Source organism: Myotis yumanensis, unplaced genomic scaffold, assembly GCF_028538775.1.
Source record: "Myotis yumanensis isolate MYYU_CA2020_CCGP unplaced genomic scaffold, mMyoYum1.0.hap1 SCAF_14, whole genome shotgun sequence".
Taxonomy (NCBI): Eukaryota; Metazoa; Chordata; class Mammalia; order Chiroptera; family Vespertilionidae; genus Myotis; species Myotis yumanensis.
Genome location: NW_027223765.1, coordinates 22,783,131 through 22,806,894, shown reverse-complemented (window position 1 = coordinate 22,806,894; position 23,764 = coordinate 22,783,131). Strand labels below are relative to the sequence as shown.

The following is a 23,764-nucleotide window of genomic DNA, read 5'->3' as shown; positions in this document are numbered from 1 at the left end:
TAATCACAAAAACAATATGTAATTATATATGTGTTTTCCAATGGTCTTAGGCGACCCCTGTGAAAGGGTCATTCGACCCCCAAAGGGTTTGCGACCCACAGGTTGAGAACCGCTGCTCTACACAGCAAAGGAAATAATCAACAGAGTGAAGCAACAACCTCTGGAATGGGAAAAGTATTTGCAAGCCATACATCTCATAATATCCAAAATATATAAGCAACTCAAATGATTCAACAGCCACACACACAACAACAACAACAACTGGATTTTAAAAATGGGCAAAGGACCTGAGTAGACATTTCTCTAAAGAAAACATACAAATGAAAAGGAAAAAAAAAAAAAGAAAACATACAAATGGCCAATGGGTACAAGAAAACGTGCTCAACATCACTAATCATCCAGGAAATGCAAATCAAAACCACAATGAGATATCACCTCTAGCCTGTTATGTCTGTCATCAAAAACATAAGAGATAGCAAGTGTTGGTGAGGATGTGGAGAAAAGGGAACTCAGGGGCACTGTTGGTGCAGAATATAAATTGGTGCAGCCACTGTGGAAACTGTGTGGCAGTTCCTCAGAAAGTTAACAAATTCACATGCAGATTGGCTGGGGATCAGCTAGCCTAGGATGATGCTACTAAGGCATGTGTAGTCAACTGCTGGGTCAGCGAATCCGTTCTGCTGATCTTGTCTGAGCTCCCTCATGAGTGTGGGGTGAATTGGTGGACTCGGTTTTGCCTCATGTTGTCTCTCTTCCCCCAGCGGACCAGACTAGGCTCACAAGACAGTAGCAGGGGTACTAGAGAGCGAACACAGTGTACCAGGTCTCTTCAAGTAGGTCTGGGCTTGGGAAAGGCTCATTCTTGTTTCTACTGCATCGTACTGGCCAAATCAAGTCACTAGACCAGCCCAGAGTCAAGGAAGGAAAAATAATCTCCACCTCTTGATGGGAGAATCATCAAAGTCACTTTGGAGAGTCATGTGGCCACAGGGAGGGGTGGAGAATCGTGGTCAATCTTACAAGAGTCTTCAGTGAGGTGTGGTTCTGGGGGGACATTGGATTTAATTTCTTGCACATGACTAAGAACCTTTAATATGAGCAAATATGGCTCCCAGTCACCAGGTAGAAAGAGAGGGAGGGAGTCAGAGACTGATTTGAGAAGTGCAATACCACCAAGAACAGGTGAAGAATTTACATGATGTGTCTCATGAGCTACAGGTGGGCCATCTAAGAGAGCGGGGTTCTCCGAGCTGTCCACGAGGGCAGCCAGGACGGGCCAGTGGGCTCCAGTACAGCTCTGTGCTGAGACCTCTGAAGGGGCAGGCATGGGGGTAGGGGAGCAGCCGCCGGAGGAACATGATACCCCTTCTCTCTGGAGTGGCTTCATGCCCCAAGGCAGAGACTAGTGCACATGCCAATGGGAACCATTTTGTAAAGTGTTTGATTGGGCCACAGCCATGCCTGTTCATGTATGTACAGTTTCTGGCTCCTTTTGTGCCAACAGCGGAGTTGAGCAGTAGGAGCAGAGACCCCATGCCCTGCAAAGCCTATAATATATGCCTGTGCCCTTTTCAGGAAAAGACCGCTGGTCCTGTTTGAAAGGTTCGTTTCTCCCTCCTGTCACATCATTTGGGTCCACAGGCAGCCCTTCCTGTGTGTGAGGTGAAAGGAATCTCTTTCCATCTCCTGTGGGGATGTAGATTGCATTTCCCAGAAGCAGAGCCCGAAGGACCCCAGGAAGCCCTGCGGGGGAGGAGTGAGGCAGAGAAGAGGCACATCCAGCAGGTGTGGATGAGCTGTGGGCACTTGGGCTCCATCTCACTGCGGGCCTAGAACAGGCCTGAGTCATCCACCACCTCCTACCCACCAGCGGTGGAGGGCCTGCCCCATGAAATGATCCTGTGGCCGGTGAGAGCCCTCAGGCCTGGGGTAAGGAGCTGAGAGCGGAGTTTACAGGGACAATGAGCGCCCAGGGCACAGAGGGGCCAACAGAGCAATCTACACGGATCCACAATCGCCTAGGGCTGCAGCCTCTGCACTTGACCAGCCACAAAGCAGGAGCGACTGGCCCTCCCAGCCAGGGCGGGAAAGGGCCCACTTCCCCTCCCGTCCCGTTCCAGAGGCGGAACCTCCACCAGAGCTGCCTCGCACTGCGGGGAGGTTGGGAGGTGCCCTCAGCTTGTTGGGGCCTCGGAACCAGGACTGATACCTTCTAAGGACTCATTGCCTTGTAGTAACTTTATTTAAACCTTAGTTTCAAAGAAGCCATCAGAGTTACCCTCCAAGCCTGTATTTCTGAAATTGTCAAGTAACTTAGTGATGGAAAAAGTGTTCCTTAAATGGCTGCCCTGGGTTGAAGAAGTTGTGTATGGAGCATCTCTCATCAAGCCTTCCAGGTGTCTCGGGCCAGGCTGCAGGGCATTCTCTATGTGAGATCAGATGACTGGACGGTATTATGGGGTGCAGCTGAGTGAAGTAGAGAACTCACTGGCAGGAAGCTGGGGGGCCCCCTGGGTCGGGCACACAGGGATGATATCAAGAAGAGCTGGCATTTACGGGAGCGTGTCAGAGTGAAAAGCCCATTTCCCCCGTTCCTGCTCCCTTTGGCCTGCAACTCCGCGCTTGGACCTGGAAGCGCAGGGACTGAGGCAGGTCATCCATCCACCCCGCTACCCACCTCCCCATTTCAGTGATTGAAGCAACCTGTGACCTCGCACCTCCTCCAAGTGTTTGCTCTGACAGGCAGGTGAGCCTATTTCTCTGGCTTCTCAATGCCCTTATGACTTATTTTATTTATTTATTTTTAAAATATATTTTAAAAATGTATTTCAGAGAGGAAGGGAGAGGGAGAGATAGAAATATCAAGGATGATAGAGAATCATTCATCAGCTGCCTCCTGCACACCCCACACTGGGCATCGAGGTCACAACTGGGGCAAATGCCCTGACTGGGAATTGAACCGTGACCTCCTGGTTCATAGGCTGACAATCACTGAGCCATGCCAGCCGGGCTATTTTTTAACACTACAAACAGACTCATGGAGAGAAACATCAGCTAATGATTGCTATGTGCTCGCTCGTATATTAACTCATTTAATGCTCAGGTTACTTAAGCTCCTTGTCCTTTGACTTCCTTTTCTGTGAAAATGGGGGTGAGAATAGCTATTCCCAACATCTGATTTGCATTTCTTCCTTCCTGATCAGCCTTCTCCCCCCCCCCCCCCCCCCCCCCCCCCCCCCCCACCAATTTGTAGCTGCACACATGCTGCCTGGGATACAAGTACTGTTACCGCCAAAGGTGATCCAGAGTGCGGGGTGGGGGGAGGGGGGGGGGTGAAAGGATTGAGAAAAGACAGACAAGAAAATGAAAGTTGGGTCTCGGTGGGAAGCTGCCTCCCTGATGAGGAGACACCGACAGCGCCCACAAGCCCTGTCTTTATTTTATAGCAGATGCCACGAGGCAAAGTAGGGGCGTGATCACGTTGTTTACCGCATTCTCGTGAGTTTCAACCTCACTCAACTACATGCACCCGAACTCTATCACAAGGCACGTGGGGCCACGTGTTCGGACCATAGGTTCAAGCTCACAACCATAGCTGTTGGCTATAATTGTGCTGGAAGGGTCCTGCCCTCCAGCTGGGACTTGCGCGTGGCAATGAGAGGACCCTGTCCTTTCATTAGTCTGAGGCTTGAACCTGGCCAAAACACTGTAGCCACGCCCCACAAAGTACATTTCCCAGGCTTCCTGGAGGCATATGACTAAGTTCTGGGCAATGGGATATAAGCCGAAATGTCATGGGCAGCTTTTGGGGAGTGTCCCCAGGAAGCAAGTGTGCCCTTCTTCAGTGATTCCTCCCTCCTGCTGCCTGAAATATGGCTGTGACAGCTGGTTCTTGGGCAGCCACCCTGTGCTAGGAGGGAGACACTGGCTATTGAGGATGGCAGAGCAAAGCAACACCGTCAGAACCTAGGCCAGCCTAGAGCTCCTCCCCTTTGGATGTCATGTACCTGGCAGAGAAATTAACCACGGTCTCATCTAAGCTTCTGATGCCTGATCAGGGGCATTTGTATCGCCTGGGAATCAGTTAGAATTGCAGGATCTCGGTCCCCACTGCAGACCTGCTAAATCAGAGCCCGCATTCCAGTAAGACCCCCAGGTAATGTGTGTGCAAAACAAAGTTTGAGAAGCACAGGTTGGAGCTACTGTTCTTGGAGAGGAGCCCGTCACTCACAGCTGAACTCACTTCTAACTAGAGCAGCACTGACCGAACACCGGGAGGGAATAAACGCGGTCATCAGGCAAAGCACCTCGCTCAGGGCGCTGCCCAGCGGGGGAGCTGGTGACTGGGTTACACTGCCTTGCGGGGGGGCGGGGGGGGGGGTGCGCTGTGGTAGAGCACAGATGGGTGGCAATATTGCCACCAGCCCCTATAGGCTCAAGGACAACCCGTAACTGTAAAATCTTGGAGACAGAGCAGAGAGAGTGCAGTGTTTGTTGAGGAACAACGTGAGCTGTTTTGCATAAGCCAATTTTTTGAAACCAGGGGAAGGGAGAGGTCCTTGGCCTCAACCCTCCACCCCAAATGATGCAGCCTCGGGGCGGGGGAGAGGGGAAAGGAGGTGTTAGAATGCTTTTGCCAAACCCTTAGAATGAGGAATGAGGGGGGTGTGCAGCATGTGAGGGGCACAAAAGACCCCTCATACTGTGCCCTCCTGTGGGAACAGCAGGCCCTGGTCAACCGCACCCTGGCTGTGGCGGGGGGGGGGGGGGGGGGCTTGGGGGGAGGGGGAGCTGTGGGTGGTGACTGGCTCTGCGGCCACACTTACCGAGTTTCCAGCAGGTCCACCCGCCATCTCTCCTGGGATGTGATTGATGAGCTCTGTGCACGGCCCCTCGGTGCCCATACAGGCCCTAGTTTTCCTGGGGATGCAGGGAGCCAGGACTGCGCCTGCTGTGTGCTGCGCTGGGGAAGGGTGGTATTTCTCTGGCCGGAAGTGAGGAGGTGGGCCTGAGGCGAGGGGCCGGGTCAGGCCGAAATGCCTGCCCTCAGCTGATGCAGAGCAAGTTCTGGAACCGGGAGGGGGGCCAGCCACTGTGCCAGGCTGACCTGCATGTCCGCAGGGTCTGCGGCCTATGGGCCCCTCTCGGGCAGAACCACCGGGAGGTCCCTTCAAATGGCTGGACCGAGCTTGGGGTGCTGTGAGCGCGTGTGCGTGTCTGTCTATCTGTATATCTCTACCGTCCCTACCTCCATCTCAGCAACTTCCCCGATGCCCGGAAGCAGATCCCACAGCAATTAAGGGGTCACTGGAGCTAGATCACCTGGGTTGTTTAAATCCCAGCTCTACCATTTACAGCTGTTTGATCATGGACACATTAGTTCTTCACTGGGCCAGTTTTTCCATCTGTAAAATGGGGTCATGGGGTTGCTATGAGGGGCAGTCCTGACAATGACCCCTCAATAAATCAGAGTTGCTTGTATTAACACCCTTGAGCCTGCCGGGTCCTACTCTCCTTGCCCAGACCAGCAGGGTTCTACCCCGAGGGTTCAACAGTGCCCACCACGGAACAGACGCTGAGCTCGTGGTCAGAGGCTTGGCACAGGGGCCTGGAGAGCAGACTGTCCCAGTCCTCATGCTCCGAATAAGTCATCAGGAATCCTTTCTCCATGAAATCCCCTTGACTCCTTATAGTTACAAAGAAGAGGAGATTCCATTTCCCCAGAGCCACTGATCCCTGAATTCGCCTTCCCTGGTACCCGGGCTCATCGTAAAGGTGACTTGGGGCTGAGTCACAGGCTCCCGAGTGACAGGTCCTCTTGGAGGAAGCCATTTGCAGAGTGGCTGCCCTGTGTGCCTACCTCCAGGCCCTCCCTGCACCCGTGCGCTGCCCCTAATCTCTGCTTTATTATTATTTTCTGCTTAAACCCACTGGCCGTGTGGGTGACTCTGATGTTTAGCACAGCTACATGTCTCCCCGGAGGCACCCTCCCGTTTTTAAAGCAGGAACTCTTCTTGCGGGTTTTACCCCCCCCCCCCCGCCAAAGCACAGAGGGCTAGTTGGGAGGAGGGGGAGTCACAGGGACAGGGCCTGGGTTGGTTCCCCTGCCCCCAGCCCTGAGCTGAGCCCTTCTGAGGTGGGGTCTGCCTCCCAAGATCCACTGTCCTCTCTCTCTCCCAGCAGCCCTGGAGCTGTCTGGTTTGGGTTCCCCGAAAGCCCACTCAGAGACAAGGATTCAAGGGCAAGGAGTTCACTTAGATACAGTGGTTCTCAACCTGTGGGTCGCGACCCCTTTGGGGGTCGAACGACCCTTTCACAGGGGTCGCCTAAGACCATCGGAAAACACATATATAATTACATATTGTTTTAGTGATTAATCACTATGCTTGAATTATGTTTAATTTGTAACAATGAAATTGGGGGTCACCACAACATGAGGAACAGTATTAAAGGGTCGAGGCATTAGGAAGGTTGAGAACCACTGATTAGGTGATCCCAGGACTGGAGGGGTGGAGGGTGGGATGGGTCAGGGCGGGGCTGCTGTGGGCGAACCTCCCGAACCAAACCTCCTGCAGCTGCTCAGCTGCTGCTGGTTTGCCTATGCTCCCTTCCCGTGACAGGATTCCTCAGGACATCAGCGGCAGAAGCAGTCATCTGTGGGAGAATGGACATCAGGGCGGTTTGAGCCAAACTTGGCCCATCGCTGCGTCCGGGTCACTGGCTACAGGACAGCATGTGGCCTGAGGTGGCCCGTGGAGGTGGCTGAGGATTGGCTGGTGCGGTGGGTGGGGAAGAATCCCCCTGTGTGCGCACTGCTGCGCTTGCCCAGGTGGCCTGGCCATTTCCCCGCCGGGTGGGGAGAAACTGCTCTCCAATGAAGCCCACGGGAGAGATCCTGGTGGTGGTGTTTAAAACCCTCGTTAAAAAAATGGTTGTCACCTGGCTGGCGTGGCTTGGTGGTTGAGCGTCGACCTATGAACCTGAAGGTCATGGTTCAATTCCCGGTCAATGCACATGCCCGGGTTTCGGGCTCTATCCCCAGTGTGGAGGGTGTAGGAGGCAGCCAATCAATGATTCTCATCATTGATGTTTCTAATCTCTCCCCCTCTCTCTCCCTACCTCTCTGAAATCAATAAAAATATATTTTTTAAAAAATTGTCAAAACTTGTAAATATTTTTATTGTAAAAAATGTAAAATATACATAACAAAATGTACAATTTCACCCAGTTTTAAAGGTACAGCTCTGTGGCATTAAGTGCATTCACATGGCTGGGCAGCATTTTGTAACGTTTTTGATTATTCTTGCGAAGGCACAGCAACTGGGATCTATTTTCAGAGGCTGCTGGCGCATCTGTTGGCACGATTGGCCAGCCAACCACAGAAGTGCCCCCTTGCTGATGAGTTGGAAGTATCCGTGGGACCACAGCCCTCTGGACCGCGGTGTCACTCGGGCATCTGTGGGCCCTGCCTGCGCCAGCACAGCCGCTTTGGCTTGCCTTGGACTTGGAGAAAAACACTTAATCCCCGGGCTGCAGGGACTTGCTGGGTGCTGGTGGCGGAATTCCTCTTGCCTGGGGGGCCAGAATTTGTTCTAATCCTGAAATAGCTCCCGCCTCTCCCCACTTGAACCCACGGTTTATTTATACCCACCCTATTGAGGAGTGTCCCTTTCTTCCCTCCTCCCCAGGGGGACTGCTGTGGACAGACAGACATGACCCCCTGTGGTCCCTCTGTGTCTTGGCCTTGGCGGTGGAGCCCGGGGTCTGGGCTGCGGGCGGGGACCAGCGGGTGCAGAGGTGGCAGGCACAGCTCGAGGGTCTTGGCGTTCCTTGTGGCCCAGACATGCCCTCCCCCCAACCAGGGGCAGTTTCTGGGGCATCAGATTGTTTCCCTGGAGACTCGGCGTGTGGTGTCTTTGGGCAGCTTTTAGTTGTTGCTACAGGTGGCCTCAGCCGTGTTACCTTACGGGAGGCGGCTGGGGACCAGCCATGTGGCCTCAGCTGCCTCGGGGTGGGGGCGGGTGTTCCCGGCCCTCAGAGTCAGACCTTTAACTGAGTTACTCGAAGTGCTTTCCCAGCAAGCACTCTGGGGCCAGGCTCCGCGGTGGGGTGAAAAGGTCATTGGCCTCAGGAAGGGCTGCTTGCCTTTGATCTTGCTGCAATTCAAGGTCGCCAGACAGAAAGGCCGATGAGCCCTGGTGATTAGCTCCCTGTGCAAAGTCACCACTTTCTGTCTTGTTTTCACCCCTTTGCAGATTTCAAGTGTCTTACCTTCTCTTCTCTTTTTAGCTGTTTCCTCTCCACTCCATCTCTGTATCGCCCTCTGTGGCTCATTATGGGGTTTTTTTTTTCTCTCTGTGTCTGTCTCTTTGTGTCTCTGTCTCTAAATGCCTCAGAATCTTTTTAAAAAATTGATGAGAGAGAGAGAGAGAGAGAGAGAGAGAAAATAAAAACACATGGATTTGTTCCACTATTTATGCATTCATTGGTTGCTTCTTTATGTGCCCTGACCAGAGATTGAACCCAAACCTTGGTGTACTGGGACAACGCTCTAACCAACGGAGCTACCCGGCCAGGGCCGCTTTCTCTTTCGTGGTCTGGCTGTCCCAGTCTGTGAGTATCTGCTTATCTCTGCCTCCCTCCGTCTCTCTCTGTATCCCTGTCTCTATGTCTCTGTCTCTCTTTCTCTGTGTCTCTGTCTTTCTCTGCTTCTGTCTTCCACTCTCGCCCTGGCCCAGTCTAGAAACCTTGGCAAGGGGACATGGGTGAGTCAGGGTGGCTGCAACTGGAGACCACAGGGAGAGCAGCCAGGGCGGGTGTATCTGCAGGGAAACGATCAGTTTACGTTTTGGGGAGAAACCTGGGCACACATGCTGTCCAGGGCTTGGCCTCACCCGCCCCCTGGGCCCCTCTGGGGAACTTCAGTCCCAGCTGCCCCAGCCCTACCCCCACACGCCCCCATCACGGGGCTGCCCTGTGACACACAGCAGCCCGACTCCCAAGGCTGGGCCAGACGTCACAGGGAAGAAAGGGGCACAAGACACTCCAGTTTCAGGAGATGCTTAGATTTATGTGCAGCCAGTTAGTAAATGATTTATGATACAGGACACCTGAGCAGGTTCGCTCAACCCCTAATGTCTAGAATCTAGAGCAGAGGTGGGCAAACTTTTTGACTAGAGGGCCACAATGGGTTCTTAAACTGGACCGGAGGGCCGGAACAAAAGCATGGATGGAGTGTTTGTGTGAACTAATATAAATTCAAAGTAAACATCATTACATAAAAGAGTACGGTCTTTTTTTTTTTAGTTTTATTCATTTCAAACGGGCCGGATCCGTCCCGCGGGCCGCAGTTTGCCCACGGCTGAAGATGGTCATGAAACAACCTTCTTGGTATCACTTTATATTTTGGGGTCACTGACATTTGAGCAAAGGTGGCCCTCACGCTCACCTGTGCGTTTAGGAGGTGGGGGACCGTCATGCCCCTGGAGCAGCCACAGTGCCCCAGGGACAGAGGGCCCCACACAGCAGTTCAGAGGCCGAGAGGGGAGGTCTGATCCCGCACGGCTGGTTCACCCACCGCCTCCCCCGCCCCAGGCGCCTGAGACAAGCAGGGTTAGACCTCTCCTGTCCGCCCAGAACGCCAAGGTCTGGCCTCAGGACACCCAATGGATCAATGCTCATCTGCCCCTAGGTGGTCACCAAAGGAAGGACAGCAACGATAGTGCCTCCCGGGGTTAACAGGAGTTAGTACATGTAAAGTACTCACTGTCCTAGCCCTGAAGTGCTCCCTAAGCAGGCCTTTCCCAGCTGGGGAAACAACTTAAGGCCAATGACAGCTGGATGTTAATAGAGAGGCCCTTTCCTGTAGGTAGAAAGAGTGAGCATTCTTTCTCAGTTTGAGTCACTGCAGGTGAATTACCTGGAGGCTTCGTCCTCAAAGAGAACGTGGGTGCAAATCCCAGCTCCACAATGTACACCTGTGGCCAACTGGAGCCTTGTTCTAGCACTTTCCTCCTGGTCCCAGGGGTGGCGTACTTCCTGCCTCTCGCACTGGGCGTAGCCAGGTGACTTGCTCTGCTGTCAGTAGGTGTGGAGCCAGCAAGGGCCGGAGATGCGATGGAAGCAGACAGCAGGCCTGCTCTCTCCGAGGCTGCCCTCTGCGTGAGAACATGCCCCCGCTTCCTGCTGGCTGGTCCAGGGACGATAACGTCGAGAGCACCTCACATAAATTATCTGCTTTAATTCCTGCCACTATCCTAGGAGAGGTCTTGCCATCCTTTTTGCAGATGAAGAAACTGAGGCCCCCACCCCAATCGTCCTCTTGGACGGTAGCACCAGGACCCCTGCCTCTTGTCTGAAGTCAGAGCTTGGGATTTGAGCTTCTCCCCAGACAGGGATGACACTTCCCATGACAAAACCCCATCCCCTCCAGCAGGCATGAAGGTTCCAGAACAGCAAAGGGGGCGCCCACATGTCCCTGCTCAGGCGTGGAACCAGACTCTCAGAAAAACATTTTCCCCAATGAAGCTTCTTAGGTCAGGGGTTCTCAACCTGTGGGTTGCAACCCCTTTGGCGGTCAAACGACCCTTTCACAGGGTCGCCTGAGACCATCCTGCATATCAGATATTTACATTACGATTCATAACAGTAGCAACGTTACAGTTATGAAGTAGCAACGAAAATAATTTTATGGTTGGGTCGCAACATGAGGAACTGTATTTAAAGGGCCAGAAGATTGAGAACCACTGGCTTAGGTGGCTGTGTCTGGAGTGGAGTGACTGTCATTGGGAGGTTTCAAAGTTGACAGGTGATGGGCGATCATTTCGTCAGAGGCTGCGGCCTTTACAGCTGCTGCCCGCAGATCTGCAGAGAGGAGGCGTGGTGCCTGCGATGGAGAGGGGGCGTGGATGTTAATGGAGAAGCATCCTGGTTGGGGGAAGCCTGGGGAGCCCTGGGTCAGATTCCTCACCAGGCCAGCTAGCTTCTCCGGAGTGCTCGAGTCCCATGAGACTCAGAGCATTTGAGGTTGGCAGTGGGGGGTGGGAGTGGGGGGAAAGGAGAGCGTAAGGGGGTGAGGGACAGTGAGTCAGGACATGGCTGAGAACACAGACCCCACCCGGCCTTATTCACACCACGAGGAGCGTGGAGAGTTGGAACTACTTCAGGGGAGAGTTGCTTCTCATGTGAAATTTGTTTCTCACATGCACATCCTCAGGGACCCTGACGTGCCACAGACCTCCTTCTATTCCATTCCCACTGGGGCCCAGCAGGCAGGGACTGCCACCCGCATTTAGTGACGGCGAAACCGAGGCTCAGTGAGATTAACTGAGGTCGCTCCGCTGAGAATCGCGTCCAGGTGTGTGTGTGTGATGGCGGGCCATGCTCTTTGGGGAAAGCTCGAGCCAGTTCTTGTCTCTGCCCTGTTTACAGGTATAAGTCAGCTGCGGGACTCCTGGCCCATCTTCTGTTGGGATGTGTTCATTGAAATTAATAAAACGAAGCTTTATTTATTTGGCATCAGGGAAGGTGGTATTCCAGCTTCAAGTCAACTTGCTAAGCTACCTCTGGAGGCATTTTCATCCTGTCATTGTCAATGGCTTGAGGAGAAAACGACTCTCCAATGCATGCCCTCCATGTTGCCTTGTTGAAGGGCATACATAGTTCAGTCTTCCCTGGGGGACTCTGGGAACAGTGGTGAAGGTGACACAGGTGCCCCCTGGACTCCTGACATGTACTGGACTATTCACTCTGCACTCAAGGGGGTGGCCCCCATTTCCAGCTCCATGGGATGCTTTTCTGCCTCAACCCCCCTCCCCCATTACAGTATCCTCTGGAAGGCCAGCTGCTGTCAAAGCCGTCTCCACGCCCCACACCGCTGTAGGCGAGGAGACAAGACGGCCAGGCCTTCTATGTGTGTGTGAATATGCGTTAAAAACTCGGGTGATGGCCGATGGACCTTCCGCGGGGATCTGCGGCGTTGACACTGTTATTGCTCCTCTGTGTCGCGTCTGCTTTCGTTCCACCTCCCAAAAGTTGTGTTCCAGGCATTTGAGTTGCTGCGTGGACCACATCCAGCTAAGCGATGGTTTGCACAGGATGGAGTCACAGAAGGAAGATCTGCTGGCTGGAGGCGAGCAGAAAAAATAAAGTTCATGCATCAAAGGCGAGTTAAGAACCTGCGCATACAGGTAATGAGCAGCTTCAGTGGTAACGTCCCCAGACTACAAGCAGCCAGGCGTCCTTCAGTGGTGAGTGGATAGCAAACCGGGGCACATCGACAGCATGGAATACTAGGCGGCAACAAAAGGGAACACATTGTGGATAAGTACCCCTTGCATGCATTGCAAGAGCATTAGGCCGAGCGGAAAAACACACACACAAAACCAGAACAGTCCCTAAAGGGCTGCATACTGATTTCACGTATGTAACACACCTGAATGAGAAAATGGTGGTAGAGAGGAGGCTGTGGCCGTGGAGGCGGGAACAGGAAGCTCCTGCCCTGACCGTGGTGGTAGCTCCGCGATTCTATACAGAACCATCCACACACACAAAATAAAGAGAGAGAGTGCCCACAGAAAGGGGTGAAACCCGAGTAGGCCTGCGGTTGAGTTGATAATAATGTACAGACATCAACTTCCTGGTCTCGATAACAGTCCTCTGGGTAAGTCAGATGCTATCATTGGAGGAAGCCGGGAGAGGGTAGGAAGGAACTCTGTACAACTTCTATGTGAGTCTAAAATTACTTCAAAATAAAAAGTTAATTAATTTTTTTTAAAGTCTATGTAAGAAATCCACTTGAAACCATTTCTGACTTACCTTGTGTTCTCATGATCTCTGCCATCTTTCCCTCCAATTGTAAGTTTTCCATTTATGTATAACTTTGCAGTATGATTTCATATGACTTCATGGCCCATAACATCATTTTTTCCCTGGAGTTCTCCTTTCTGTTTTTCCCCATTATTGTTATAATTATAAAAATAATTGTTATTCATCATGACTTTATCTGAAGTCTTTCATTTACTTAAACCAGTGACCCAGATTTACAACATCTCGGGGGAGGCCAGGAGGGGGGAGGGGGGGGGCTGGCAGGAATGCAGACACTGGCCTGTGGTGTCCATAAGCAGTTCTGTGCTGTTTTTCCCGCTGCTTCCCCAGTGCCTAGAACAGCGTCTGAAACGCTCAGTACACACTTGTTGCCCGCATGTCGGCGGGCCCAGAGGGGTGTGTCCGTCTGACCATAGGATATGCAGGTGTCCTTTTCTTGTATCCTACCAACTATATGTGAAGGCAGTTTTATGGAAAGAGGAGGGAAAGGGAGGGAGGAGGGGGAGGTCAAGGGACAGGGAGGAGGGACGAGAGGAGGGTATTTACTGTAATGCAGAGGCTTCCTTAGGCCTCTCCCCAGACAACCCCAATTCGATTCTCGGGACACGCCCCCCCCCCCCCCCCCCCCCCCGTCCTCAGCTCCAAGTTTCAGCTGAAGACTTCACTTTCCTGGGGAAGCCTGTTTGTACCCCTTCCTCCTAGTCCAGGGCGGATTATGTCCCTCCTCCACTCTTGAGCCCACCTTTCTCAGCCTCACAAATCATCTTACTCAGACTTTCCAGGGGCTCCATGGTGGGAAGTTCCTCTGGGACAGTCCCTGGGCTGGGCTGCCCTCGGGACACACCTCAGTCACCACCTGTAGACTCCCGGTAAAGGTTGGTGTGGCCTGTCACATCTGTTTTGGAGGGCTGTAGGGCGTGGCTATAGGGTTAAGCCTCGGACTGACCTGTTGGCAAAGCCACAAACAAGTCCCAGCTTAGAGGGCACGGTCCTCTTAGCATAATTAGGCTTGACCTTATGAAGCTCCCTAGATCCTTCCTGGGAAGCTAATGGGCTGTGGGAGGTGCAGCAAGTGCTGCCAAAACAAGTGAAACTCACAAGAACATTGTAACTATGGTAACCACTACCTTGTTTACCTCTGGCTATAAAATAAAGGCTCAGCTTGCCTCTGGATCTCTCTCTCTGTGGCCTCAGCCAGGCACAGAAAGATCCACCTAGACCCGTGGTCGGAAAACTGCGGCTCTCGAGCCACATGCGGCTCTTTGGCCCCTTGAGTGTGGCTCTTCCTAAGCCTTAGGCGTACCCTAATTAAGTTAATAACAATGTACCTACCTATATAGTTTAAGTTTAAAAAATTTGGCTCTCAAAAGAAATTTCAGTTGTTGTACTGTTGATATTTGGCTCTGTTGACTAATAAGTTTGCTGACCACTGACCTAGACCCAGCTTATTCTCTTTGTCATTTCTCCATCCTTCACCACCCTCACTCAGGCTTTCGAACCCTTGGCTGAGCTGGTTCGGCACAGAGGGCAGTGATGTCTACACCCTCAATATAGATGTTTATGCAGCCCCTCCTCATGCAGGGGGTGGTGGTGTTTGGGGACACTCCCCATGAGCCAGACCCTTTACTTACTTTAACTCATCTCCTCCTCACACGTGTCCCAGGCGATGTATCTGGCTTCCAGGTGGGAAAATGGAGGTTCAGAGAGGTTGTGTGTGGAGAGGCCCTTCTGGAACCCAGGTCCACAGGTTGCACAATCCCACCTTCCTGCTATCGCTTACCTTTCCCGGGAGAGCTCCTTGCTCTGGGTGCATACAGAGAGTTGCACAAATTGCAGCATATGGAGCAAAACCAGGTGGAACGTTTAGTCAGATCTATATAGGAAACTCTGGGTCACTCACAGAAGCCTGATTTGTCTGTTCCGAGAAAAGGACCCGAGTCCCAGTGTCACTTTGGGTCATACGTCATGAACTGAGTCCCGGACAGATGTGGGGCACGTCCCCAGGTGTTTCTGAGAAAAGAGCACCAGCTTTTAGAATGTGTTTTGCAGATCCGAGGGAACATCAGCAATGAGGTGGGTAGACCAGACCTTTCCAGAGGTGAGGGCCAAAGGGGCAGGATGGTGGGGGGGGTGTGTGTGTGGGGGAAGGAATGATCGGTGGGAACACCAGGAAGTTTCATGGCAGGTGCTAATGGTGACTCACCATTGCTACCTACTTTGAATTTTGTCCAAAGTCAACTGCATTCTGGGAAAAGCACTTCGCCACATCCCTCTCAGGAGGAGGCTTGGAGCCATCAGGTCCCTCCTCCAAACCTGGTCGTTATTTGCTTCAGAAACCATCCTCCTGGGCCCCAGGGCCACCTCCTGGCCTGGACATCTCACCAGGCCTGACTTCTTTGAATGGACTAGGAGGACATCTGAATCTATTGTGGGTTAAAAGCCACTTTGCCTGCATTGCATCTGCCTCTGAGTGACAGCTATGGCTTCTAGTAACTCTCTTTCTTGACTGAAAAAGTCCTTTAAGACGTGGCCACTGAGCTTCATACACTACAGAGTTGAATAATATTATGGTCACTTCTCTAAGGGATCCAGTGCTAATAAAATAAGGTAGTAGGAATTAGAACCAAAAGGCATCCCACGTACTATGAGCAAGTTTGTTTCATGAAACTTCTGTTTCTCTCTGTGTGTGTTTATGTCCAGGATGTGGCACAGGTAGCTGGCTCCCTCCTATTGCATAGCTGTGTCCCTAGAGTGGTCTCCTGGGTGACTGGCTTTTGCTAATGTGGTTGAAAATGACATTTACTTTGAGGTCAAGGTGGCTGGGTCCTTGAATCACCACATGGAGGAGAGCCACCCATAAACCAGGAGCCCTTGCACTGCAGGTTTGTGAGAAATGAACTTTTCTTGTTAAGCCACAAATGTTGTGGGACCTGTGAATTATAGCACCTGTGTGGTGTACTGAGAAATGTATTTCTTAATGTGGGTATGGTCAAAAGTTTGAAAAAAGCACCTGATCTAACCATCTTATTTTTCAGATGGAGAAACCGAGTCTCCTGAATGAGCTGGGGCCAAACCCTGCCTGGGCAGGAGGGTTAAGGCCGTGAGGTCTTGGTAGGCTTTGTGCACAGAAATGGGGCAGAGATGACTGCCGGGCTGCGGACTCGTGGTACAGTGCTCCTCCGACTTCCGTATGCACCTCAGGGGTAGAGCTGACATCTGCTCTGCGGGGGGACCTCCACCCACAGCTGGGGCAGGAAGGGTGACCTCCTGGCTCTGCTGAACTAGCTCTCACCTGCCCCGCTCGGCTCTGTGGTTAACATCTCTGCAGCACACAGCCAGACTTTCTCTGAAAGTCTGAGTTTCTCTGAATTCTCTGAGGCACCGGATTCTGAGAAGCCAGCGGCAGCCTTGCCCATGCCACCAGGGCCCTCGGTGAGCCACACGCCCACAGGAACACACACCCAGGGACCCGGCCTCCGTGTTCTGCTGCAGTGAGTTTGGCCCTTGAATCTTCCAGCTGAGGCCCTGGACATTGGAGGAACCCGTGATAAACCGTCCCAACCATGTTCTCTGTCTTCCTGACCCACATAGCCCCTGAGCATAGTAGGTGATTGTTTATGCCACCACGTTGTGAGTAATGTGAAGTGCAGCCCCAGTGACTGGCACCGTGGACAGCGTGGAACCTAACAATAGGACCCCCCAAAAGCAGTGCCGTGGCCGAGAGGGGCAGGTGGAACCTCCCAGGGCAGCCTGGCCACTGAAGGTGGCATTCACCAGGGGCAAGTCGGAGAGCAGCAAGGGTGCCTGGGACAGAGGACGCAGCCTGGGCACGGCCATGAGCTGGGAAAGGGACTAGCAGGAGGCGGCAGGGGGGCTGGGGCACGGCCCAGGGGGTCGGCACTGGGGGGTCCAGGGAGCTGCCCTTCACCTGAAGGCTTGGAGGACGGCCCTTGGTCAGATCTGCTTCCTGATGAGGTGGGACGGGCAGTCAGAAGGAGGGGCCACTGGCCAGGCCCACAGGGGACGAGGCCTCCGCTGTGGTGGGAGGTGGGGAAAGGGGTCTGTCCAGCTGTGGGACGAGGACGGAGGCTGTGTGGGGACCAGTGATGTCTGGACAGCTGGATGGATGCGGGACCAGGACCAGAGGCCGAGGGGCAGGAGGTGGGGATTCTGTGCTGAGGGGAGCACGTCGCTGGAAGGGCAGTGGACAGTGCCCTCCTCTCTATGGCCTGGCCTTCGCTGGCTGTCCTTCCCCTGGAGGAGCCCACGGGAGGGTACGCCCCCTGCGGCCCTGTCACCCCTGCAGTTGTGCCTGGTGACATATCCCTCCATTCCGAGTCTGAGGTCAGGCCCGGGAAGCCTCTGGGGTCCCCCCCGTGGGGCACGCTGTCTGGCTGGACCTGAATGATGGGCGGCCCGCGCGGGAAAGGCAGCTGGCGGGGCCGCGCTCAGACCCAGCATCCCCGGAGCAGGAGGCGGAGCCCTCACCTCCCCGAAGGGAGGCCTGGCTGACTCCCCAGGCGCTGCCCACCAGGCTCACCTCTGGGCCTCGGGGGCCTCCCAGGCTGCAGGGAGGACTTCCTCTGGGCTCCCTTTGAGTTTAAACCCTTTCAGGGCTCTTTCCATCCTTTCCTGGCAAATCGAGGGCACTTGTGTCCCCTGCACCGCGTGGCCTCACTCTGCGGGGTTCCGCTGGATCTGCTGAAGGAACAAGTGAACCAACGTTGGACGGATTCTCTGGGCAACCCCCCCCCCCCCCACCCCATCCTCCTCACCAGCAGGTGTGCCGCTCAGAGCCCAGACATCTCGGGTGCCGTGCACATCCTTGCGAGGCTGAGCTTGCTGCCTGGGAGGCCAGTTACCGAGAAACGCAGCTGCCCACAGCTCCTCCACCGCCCACAGCTCCTCCACCGCCCACAGCTCCTCCACCGCCCACAGCTCCTCCACCGCACGACCCGCGTGGGCAGCGTCACCTTAGGAGCTGCCACGCGGGGCCTGGGAACAAGCCGGGGCTGGTGACACCTTCCTCTGCTGACCGGGGCCAGGGAGGGGCCTCGTCTGCAGGGACTCGGGACCCCCCCGAACCACCCGCACCCGTCACCGCAGCGGAGGGCGGGCCAGGGACGTGGCTGCCGCTGGGGGGCCTGGGCGGAGGTGTCAGTGCGAGTTCCAGCCCTGAGACCCCAGCGTGGCTGTGACGTGGCTGTGACGTGGGAGGAGGCACAGCAGGAGCAGGTGGGGAGGGGACCCAGGGGAGGGAAGGCGCCCTCACCGCCTGCTCAGCTGTGGGGGAAGCTGCTCCGGAGGTGTCATTCCTGCCAACTTTCCGGCAGCGGAGCAGCTTTCTGGGGTTGGGGGTTGGGGGGTGGGGTGGGGGGGCTCTCAGGTAGAGGCTCCGGAAGGGCGGCCCGAGGGGTCTTCCCAAGGCACACAGGCCTGTGCCAGTGGGGTGTGCCCGTGTGGGCACCGGTCAGGGAAGCAGCAGGAGCCATGGGAGACGTGTGCCGGCTCCGCCTTTCCATGGCAGAGCCTGTGGTTAAGGAAGTCCCTTGGGGAGGGGGTGGGGGTGACCCATGGGAGGGCAGGCCCCTTGGCTGGGCCTGGGACAGAGGCCCGTTAGGGATGGGCCCTAGCACAGCTTCTGTGGAAGGAGCCCTGGCTCCCCGGCTCTGCGGAAGCTGCCAGGCTGCCTGTGCCTTCCCAGTTTGTCATGCACGGCTTGGAGTGCACCCCCCTCCCCCGCCCCCCGCCTCTTTCCAAACCCGTTAGTTGGTGTCAGTGAGGCCCCCCAGGACAAACTTGGTGCTGAGGGAGTGTGGGGAGGTGGAACCTGTCGCCGCCCCCCCCCCCCCCCCAAATGGCCTCTGAGACCAGCAGGCTGAGCAGAGCTGCTGCAGGGTGGGCCCCTGGGGTCCATGGCCAGGCCTCCAGGGCCCAGGTCAGTGGGAGGCTGGGGCTGCACGGCCTCGGGGGGGCTCTTTGGGAGCGAGCATCACCTATGACACTGTCCTGCACTTCGCCACGTGTCCCTGTTCTGCGTGCTTTAAGCGAGTTGCCCTGTTTAATCCTCAGCACACCCTGTGAAGTAGGCGATTTAGGGTTAGCCGTGCGCAGAATAAGAGGCTGGGGCCCCAGAGGTTAAGCAACTTGCCTCACTTGGAGAGAAAGGGATGGGAGCTGGGTGCGAGCCCTGAGTCAGGCCTGAGTACCCCCGGCCCTGCGTGGAGGTGTGGGCGCCGCCCCACCTGCTGGGCACCCACGGCACCACTGGGTGAGGCCAGGCCAGCATCCTGTGCCCCGACCCCGCCTGGAACAAGTCAAGCTGCGTTCTCATTCCACATTAGCCTTTTATTATAACCATAGGGAATGGGATCACTTTGCCAACAGGATAAGTCATTTCTGAGTCAGTATGAGTTATAGCATAAAGATGAATGAGAAAAAAGCAACAGATATAAATGGCAGGACTGAGTACCCATAAATCAGACGAACTGTGCCATTGTGAGAAAATTATTATGACAACTTTTACATTAAAGTGGTTCAATCCTGTTTATAGGAATCTTGTATCTCATTTTAACACGATAAAAAGAGCTTCTGAAAGGAATACTGAGGAAGGGTTCTGGCCTGAGAGAAGGAAGCCTGGCTTGCCAGCTGCTGCCCCAATTCTTCCGGCCGCCTCTCCCGCCCCACGGACCCCAGGCCTGTGTGGGGCCGGGGCGGATGCACATCTGCGGGAGGAGGATGGCGCCGCTGCGTGGCGGGCTCCACAGGACAGCCACTCCGCATCGGGGGAGCAAGTCCTCCATCCGCTCTTGTTCTGTAATGACCCCTGGGGTGGCTTTTAAAGAAAAAATACAATAGAAACAAAAAGAATAAATTTGGGTCCACTCTGGCAGGTTATCATTAGGAGACAACAGAACTGCCACAGAATTTTATAACTGTTTGTCGTCTACTTCTTGTTAATGGTGAACAATCAACCCCCTCCCCCCGCCAATGATGTACGAGATCCTGCTCAGTTGTATGCAGGGGAGGCTAGGTTTACTGTTAGTCACATTCGTTCTCACCGACTGCCGTGAGCGGAGGCTACTCGCAGGAGGCCATCTCCGGAGAGTCCAGTATAACGAAGAGTTCGGAGTCTGTATGACCCCTTGGCAGCCACACAAGGTGAGGCAAGGTCATCACGACTTCCTTTCCCTAAGCTGTAACTCCACGGGTAAGGTCTAAGGTCCACACGTAACCTCACTCGGATTCCTCACTGATCCGAGAGGAATGCATGACCACAGGGAGGGGCATGTATAAAAAAGGTAGATGACAACAAGAATTAATCTAAGCTTTATGTATATAAAATTTAACTGCTGATGATCAAAACACAAGAGGGTTCCAATGATTATCACATTTGTTAAAGAAAAAAATATATATTCGGGATTTTAAAATTGTGCCGTTACACCTAAGTACCTGATGAAATAATAAAAAGGAACATAAATTCTTTAACAGCACTGTAACTAATAAAAATGCAAACAATGCTCAATTATGAAGAATAAAAACAAGTCACTTAAAAAAGGTAAGACCCCATAAACCTATGGGAGTTTGAGGGTGGCCATGTCTGCACGCCCCCTCCCCATGGGTTTCCTTCCTCTGAGGCATGAGCAGTTTGTTGGGGCCACAGAAGCAATGCCTCTGAGGGACCCCGATGGCTCTCATGTGGCACCGACATGAAAGCCCAGAATGAGGACCCGCCTGCGTGCTGGCAGGGCTGAGGTCTCAGTGACCCTGACGTAGGAACCAGCCCAGAGCCTCTCGGAGGGGTGGTGTCTGGTGGCTGCTGTGGGGCCAGGGACACTGCTCTCATGACTCTGGCTCTCAGGCAGAAGAAATGCTGAAAGTAAGCAGTCGACCTTGCTCTGCCGCCAGGAGACAGCCAGCTCCACGGGCCCAGCGAGGACAGCGCCGCACTCTAGAACCTTCCCAGCCAGGTCCTGCACAGCGGCAAGGCCCCTCACCGCGGGACCTCGGGGGGCTCAGGAAGTATCAAGGGGACACTGGCAGCAACCTACTCAGCGAGTCACCCCCACAGGCGCTGAGCGGACCACGCAGGCCGGGCCGTGCTAATCAGCGCATCTCACAACCTGGAGAACCATGCACCCTGCAGGCTGGTGTGCTAGGGGATGTCCCTGCTAGAGGTTAAGGACTAACTGCAGAGCCATTAGAAGCCCCTCTGGCTCGTGAGTCCACCATTTTCTGGAGCGGGAGTGGGAGGGCCTGCCATCACACCATCACATTTGTGTAGAGGAATCATGGTCGCAGTGGCGGGATGGGAAGGGTGTCTATTGCCAGGAAAGCACCCACTGCCAGAGGCCTCGCCATCTCAGAGGAGGAGCCCGGAGACCAGTCCCCAGGGCAGGCCTGCTCACAGTGACCTTGTTTTCACAGGTGAAGCATGATTGTGTGAGGAGGGCAGGGATGGCCAGAGGGATCTGGCTAGAGGCCTGGAAATGCATCCTTTAACAAATGAAAAAACCTAAACTTATCACACCTAACTGAGCCATAAGTTCAGACCCCGTTTCTAAAGATCATTACTGAGAGGTCAGTAATGTTTTCTTCCAGCCCCGGAACCCCGGTCCTTTCTGGTGCATCGGGCTTTGTCATATGAGTGCCCAAGGGAGAAAGGAAATCGGCTGAGACAGCTTTCCAGAGAGAGAGTGTCCTTGCTATCAATCACTTTTCTCTCCCGGATGCTCTGAGGGAGGGAAGACTGGAAACCAACTCTTCTTCCTTCTGGATATAAGAGGTGGAGTTGCCACACCATCGTTGGGGAGCATAGAACAGTGTGGAACTGGACCCTTAACCCAGCACTACCTCAGGGAGGGAATGGGGAGGGGTTAGGGAAGAGCCTAAAGCCCTGTCTGTATCTTGGTGACCATCAGTCTGTATGCTCTGCGGCACCATTTGCTTTTCTCTGAAGGTTCTGATGGGTGGCTCCAATGCCACATTGCATGCTGGGAAAGAAGCGCTGGTTTCAGAGGGGTCTCCACTGGGGGGGCCTCAGCTGGGCCTTGAGGCTGCTGAAGGGGACGGCTGGGCTCTGTGTCAGATGTCCAGGGGGCTCACAATGGTGAAGCCGGAGTCCTTGCTGTTGCTGCTGCTGTCGTCGTCAGGGCTGGAGCTGGGGTTGCTGGAGGAGGCCGAGGCCGGGCCCATCAGAGGGTCGGAGAACACCAGCGGGAAGCGGGCCAGGCCCTCGCCCTTCCCAGATGTGCTTCTGAGGGTGCGGAGCGGCTGGGCCTGGCCGGAGAGGGGCGCCCTGGCACTGCCTCCCCCGTCCTCTTTGGAAACCAGGATGAAGTCCTCCGAGCTCCCTTCATCCGCGTGCACGGGCGCTTCCGAAGAGGCCTGTGGAGAACAGTCAGGAGCACAGGGATGAGACAGACACCAGAGGACGAGAGAGCTGAGTGGGGCCCAGGAGCTGGGGTGCGCTCCACAGGAAACTGGCCCCTCGCCCTGTGCTATTCCTTGGAAAGACACCCGGTGCTCCCCCTCTGAAGCTGGATGCTGGTTCCCGGGGGAACCGAGTGGACCAGCTCAGAGGCTGTTGGGAGGGGCGGCTCGGGAAGCAGCCAGCAGGCTACAGGCAGATTCCTATCAGCTTCTCGTGGCACCTGCCATGCAAGTCACTCATCCTCCTCAGCTTTAACCCCTCACCTGAGAGTGGGGATAAGGACAGTGTCTTGTTCCCAGTGTGTGGTCACCGAGCTGTGAGATGGTGTGGCGGGATGTGAATCGCACAGGACTGGCTCCCTAACTAAGCCCAGGTCCGGAGGGACGGCCACCTGCTTGAGGACAGCCCTAGGAGGGCCCAGGGCACTTGGTCTCAGCCAGTGCCTCCTGGGAATGCACCTGGGGGCCCTGGGACAGTGTGGTAACTGGTCGATTCCATGAACATGAAAAACAGGCCTGGAAGTGCAAAGCATATGCCCAAAAGCATAGAGATGGGATTGCTTTGCAATGTTGTCCTTTCTTTCTAAGCAGTGATGACTAGCATTTAGTTTTTTAGCTAAAGATGATGTTCATGAACATCACTAAATGTTCTGAGCTAAGACCAGAGATGGAAGGAGAGCCAGTCCAATCAAACATGTTCCAAAGCCAACCTGGCAGGAAGCGCACCTACCCTGGTGCTGATGGGAGCTTATGTGGTGCCCACACCTGCTCTCCCACCTGCCTGCCCACTGCCCCACAGTGTGGGTAGGGACTGGTACAGGGGGCTTAAGTCTAATGAGATGTAGAGCCCCTTGGCTGGAAGGGCTCCCTTAGGTCCTCTGGCCTCAAGACTGGCATGGCCAAGGCCACCTGTGAGCTGTGGGCAGAGCCTGGACAGGTAGCCAGCAATGCTTCTAAGGGAAATCTGGGCCCAACTGACATGCCCCTGTCTGAATCTCCTGTTCTCCTTGGTGACATGGGGTGGGGGTGCAGGGTGAGTGGCTAAATCATGGTTCAGGTGGCTCCCCCTGACATCTGTCTACCTTTAAGATACTGAATTGGAGGACAGAAACAGAATTTGCCTTTAAAATTATAGTGTTGAAAGAACAGGCCTTGAGGTTCTTGAAGCTGTCCATCAACATATTAATTCTTTCAAAACTCGAGAGAGCACAGCAGATGGCACTCTGGTAGATACAATGTGATCACATATGGCACTAGGGCAGTTTGGTAGAGAAGGACTGTCCTTTCATCCCATTACTGTCCCTCTGCTCAAGGTGCCCTGCTCAGGGCTGTGTTGCTAGGAGGATGTCTGATTGGGGCTTGTCCTCCCACACATGTGCACATGGACCTGAACCTTGACCTCTTAGCTCCCATGTGGGGACACTTGGTTTGTATGACCATTGTCCTACACTGTAAACTGAAAACTTGTGCTGATAACAGGTAGGTTCTTACAAATATGAAAACCAGG

At 54.3% G+C, this 23,764-nt stretch overlaps 1 protein-coding gene and 1 long non-coding RNA gene across 2 annotated transcripts in view; both read right to left on the bottom strand.

Annotated features, from left to right (window-relative positions):
• Window positions 1–13,529: 13,529 nt before the first annotated feature.
• On the bottom strand, window positions 13,530–17,555 carry LOC139022329 (uncharacterized). Its single transcript, XR_011473677.1, has 3 exons — window positions 17,366–17,555; window positions 14,457–14,835; window positions 13,530–13,771 (listed from the first exon to the last, which is right to left on the bottom strand). It is a non-coding gene; the product is annotated as an uncharacterized lncRNA (long non-coding RNA).
• Window positions 17,556–19,152: 1,597 nt separating this feature from the next.
• Window positions 19,153–23,764, bottom strand: part of TBC1D5 (TBC1 domain family member 5) — a 421,112-nt gene continuing 416,500 nt past the window's right edge. The window contains exon 24 of the mRNA XM_070433344.1: window positions 19,153–22,212. Coding sequence (XP_070289445.1) covers window positions 21,910–22,212 — 303 coding nt within the window. The 3' untranslated portion in view covers window positions 19,153–21,909. The remainder of the gene's footprint in view (window positions 22,213–23,764) is intronic.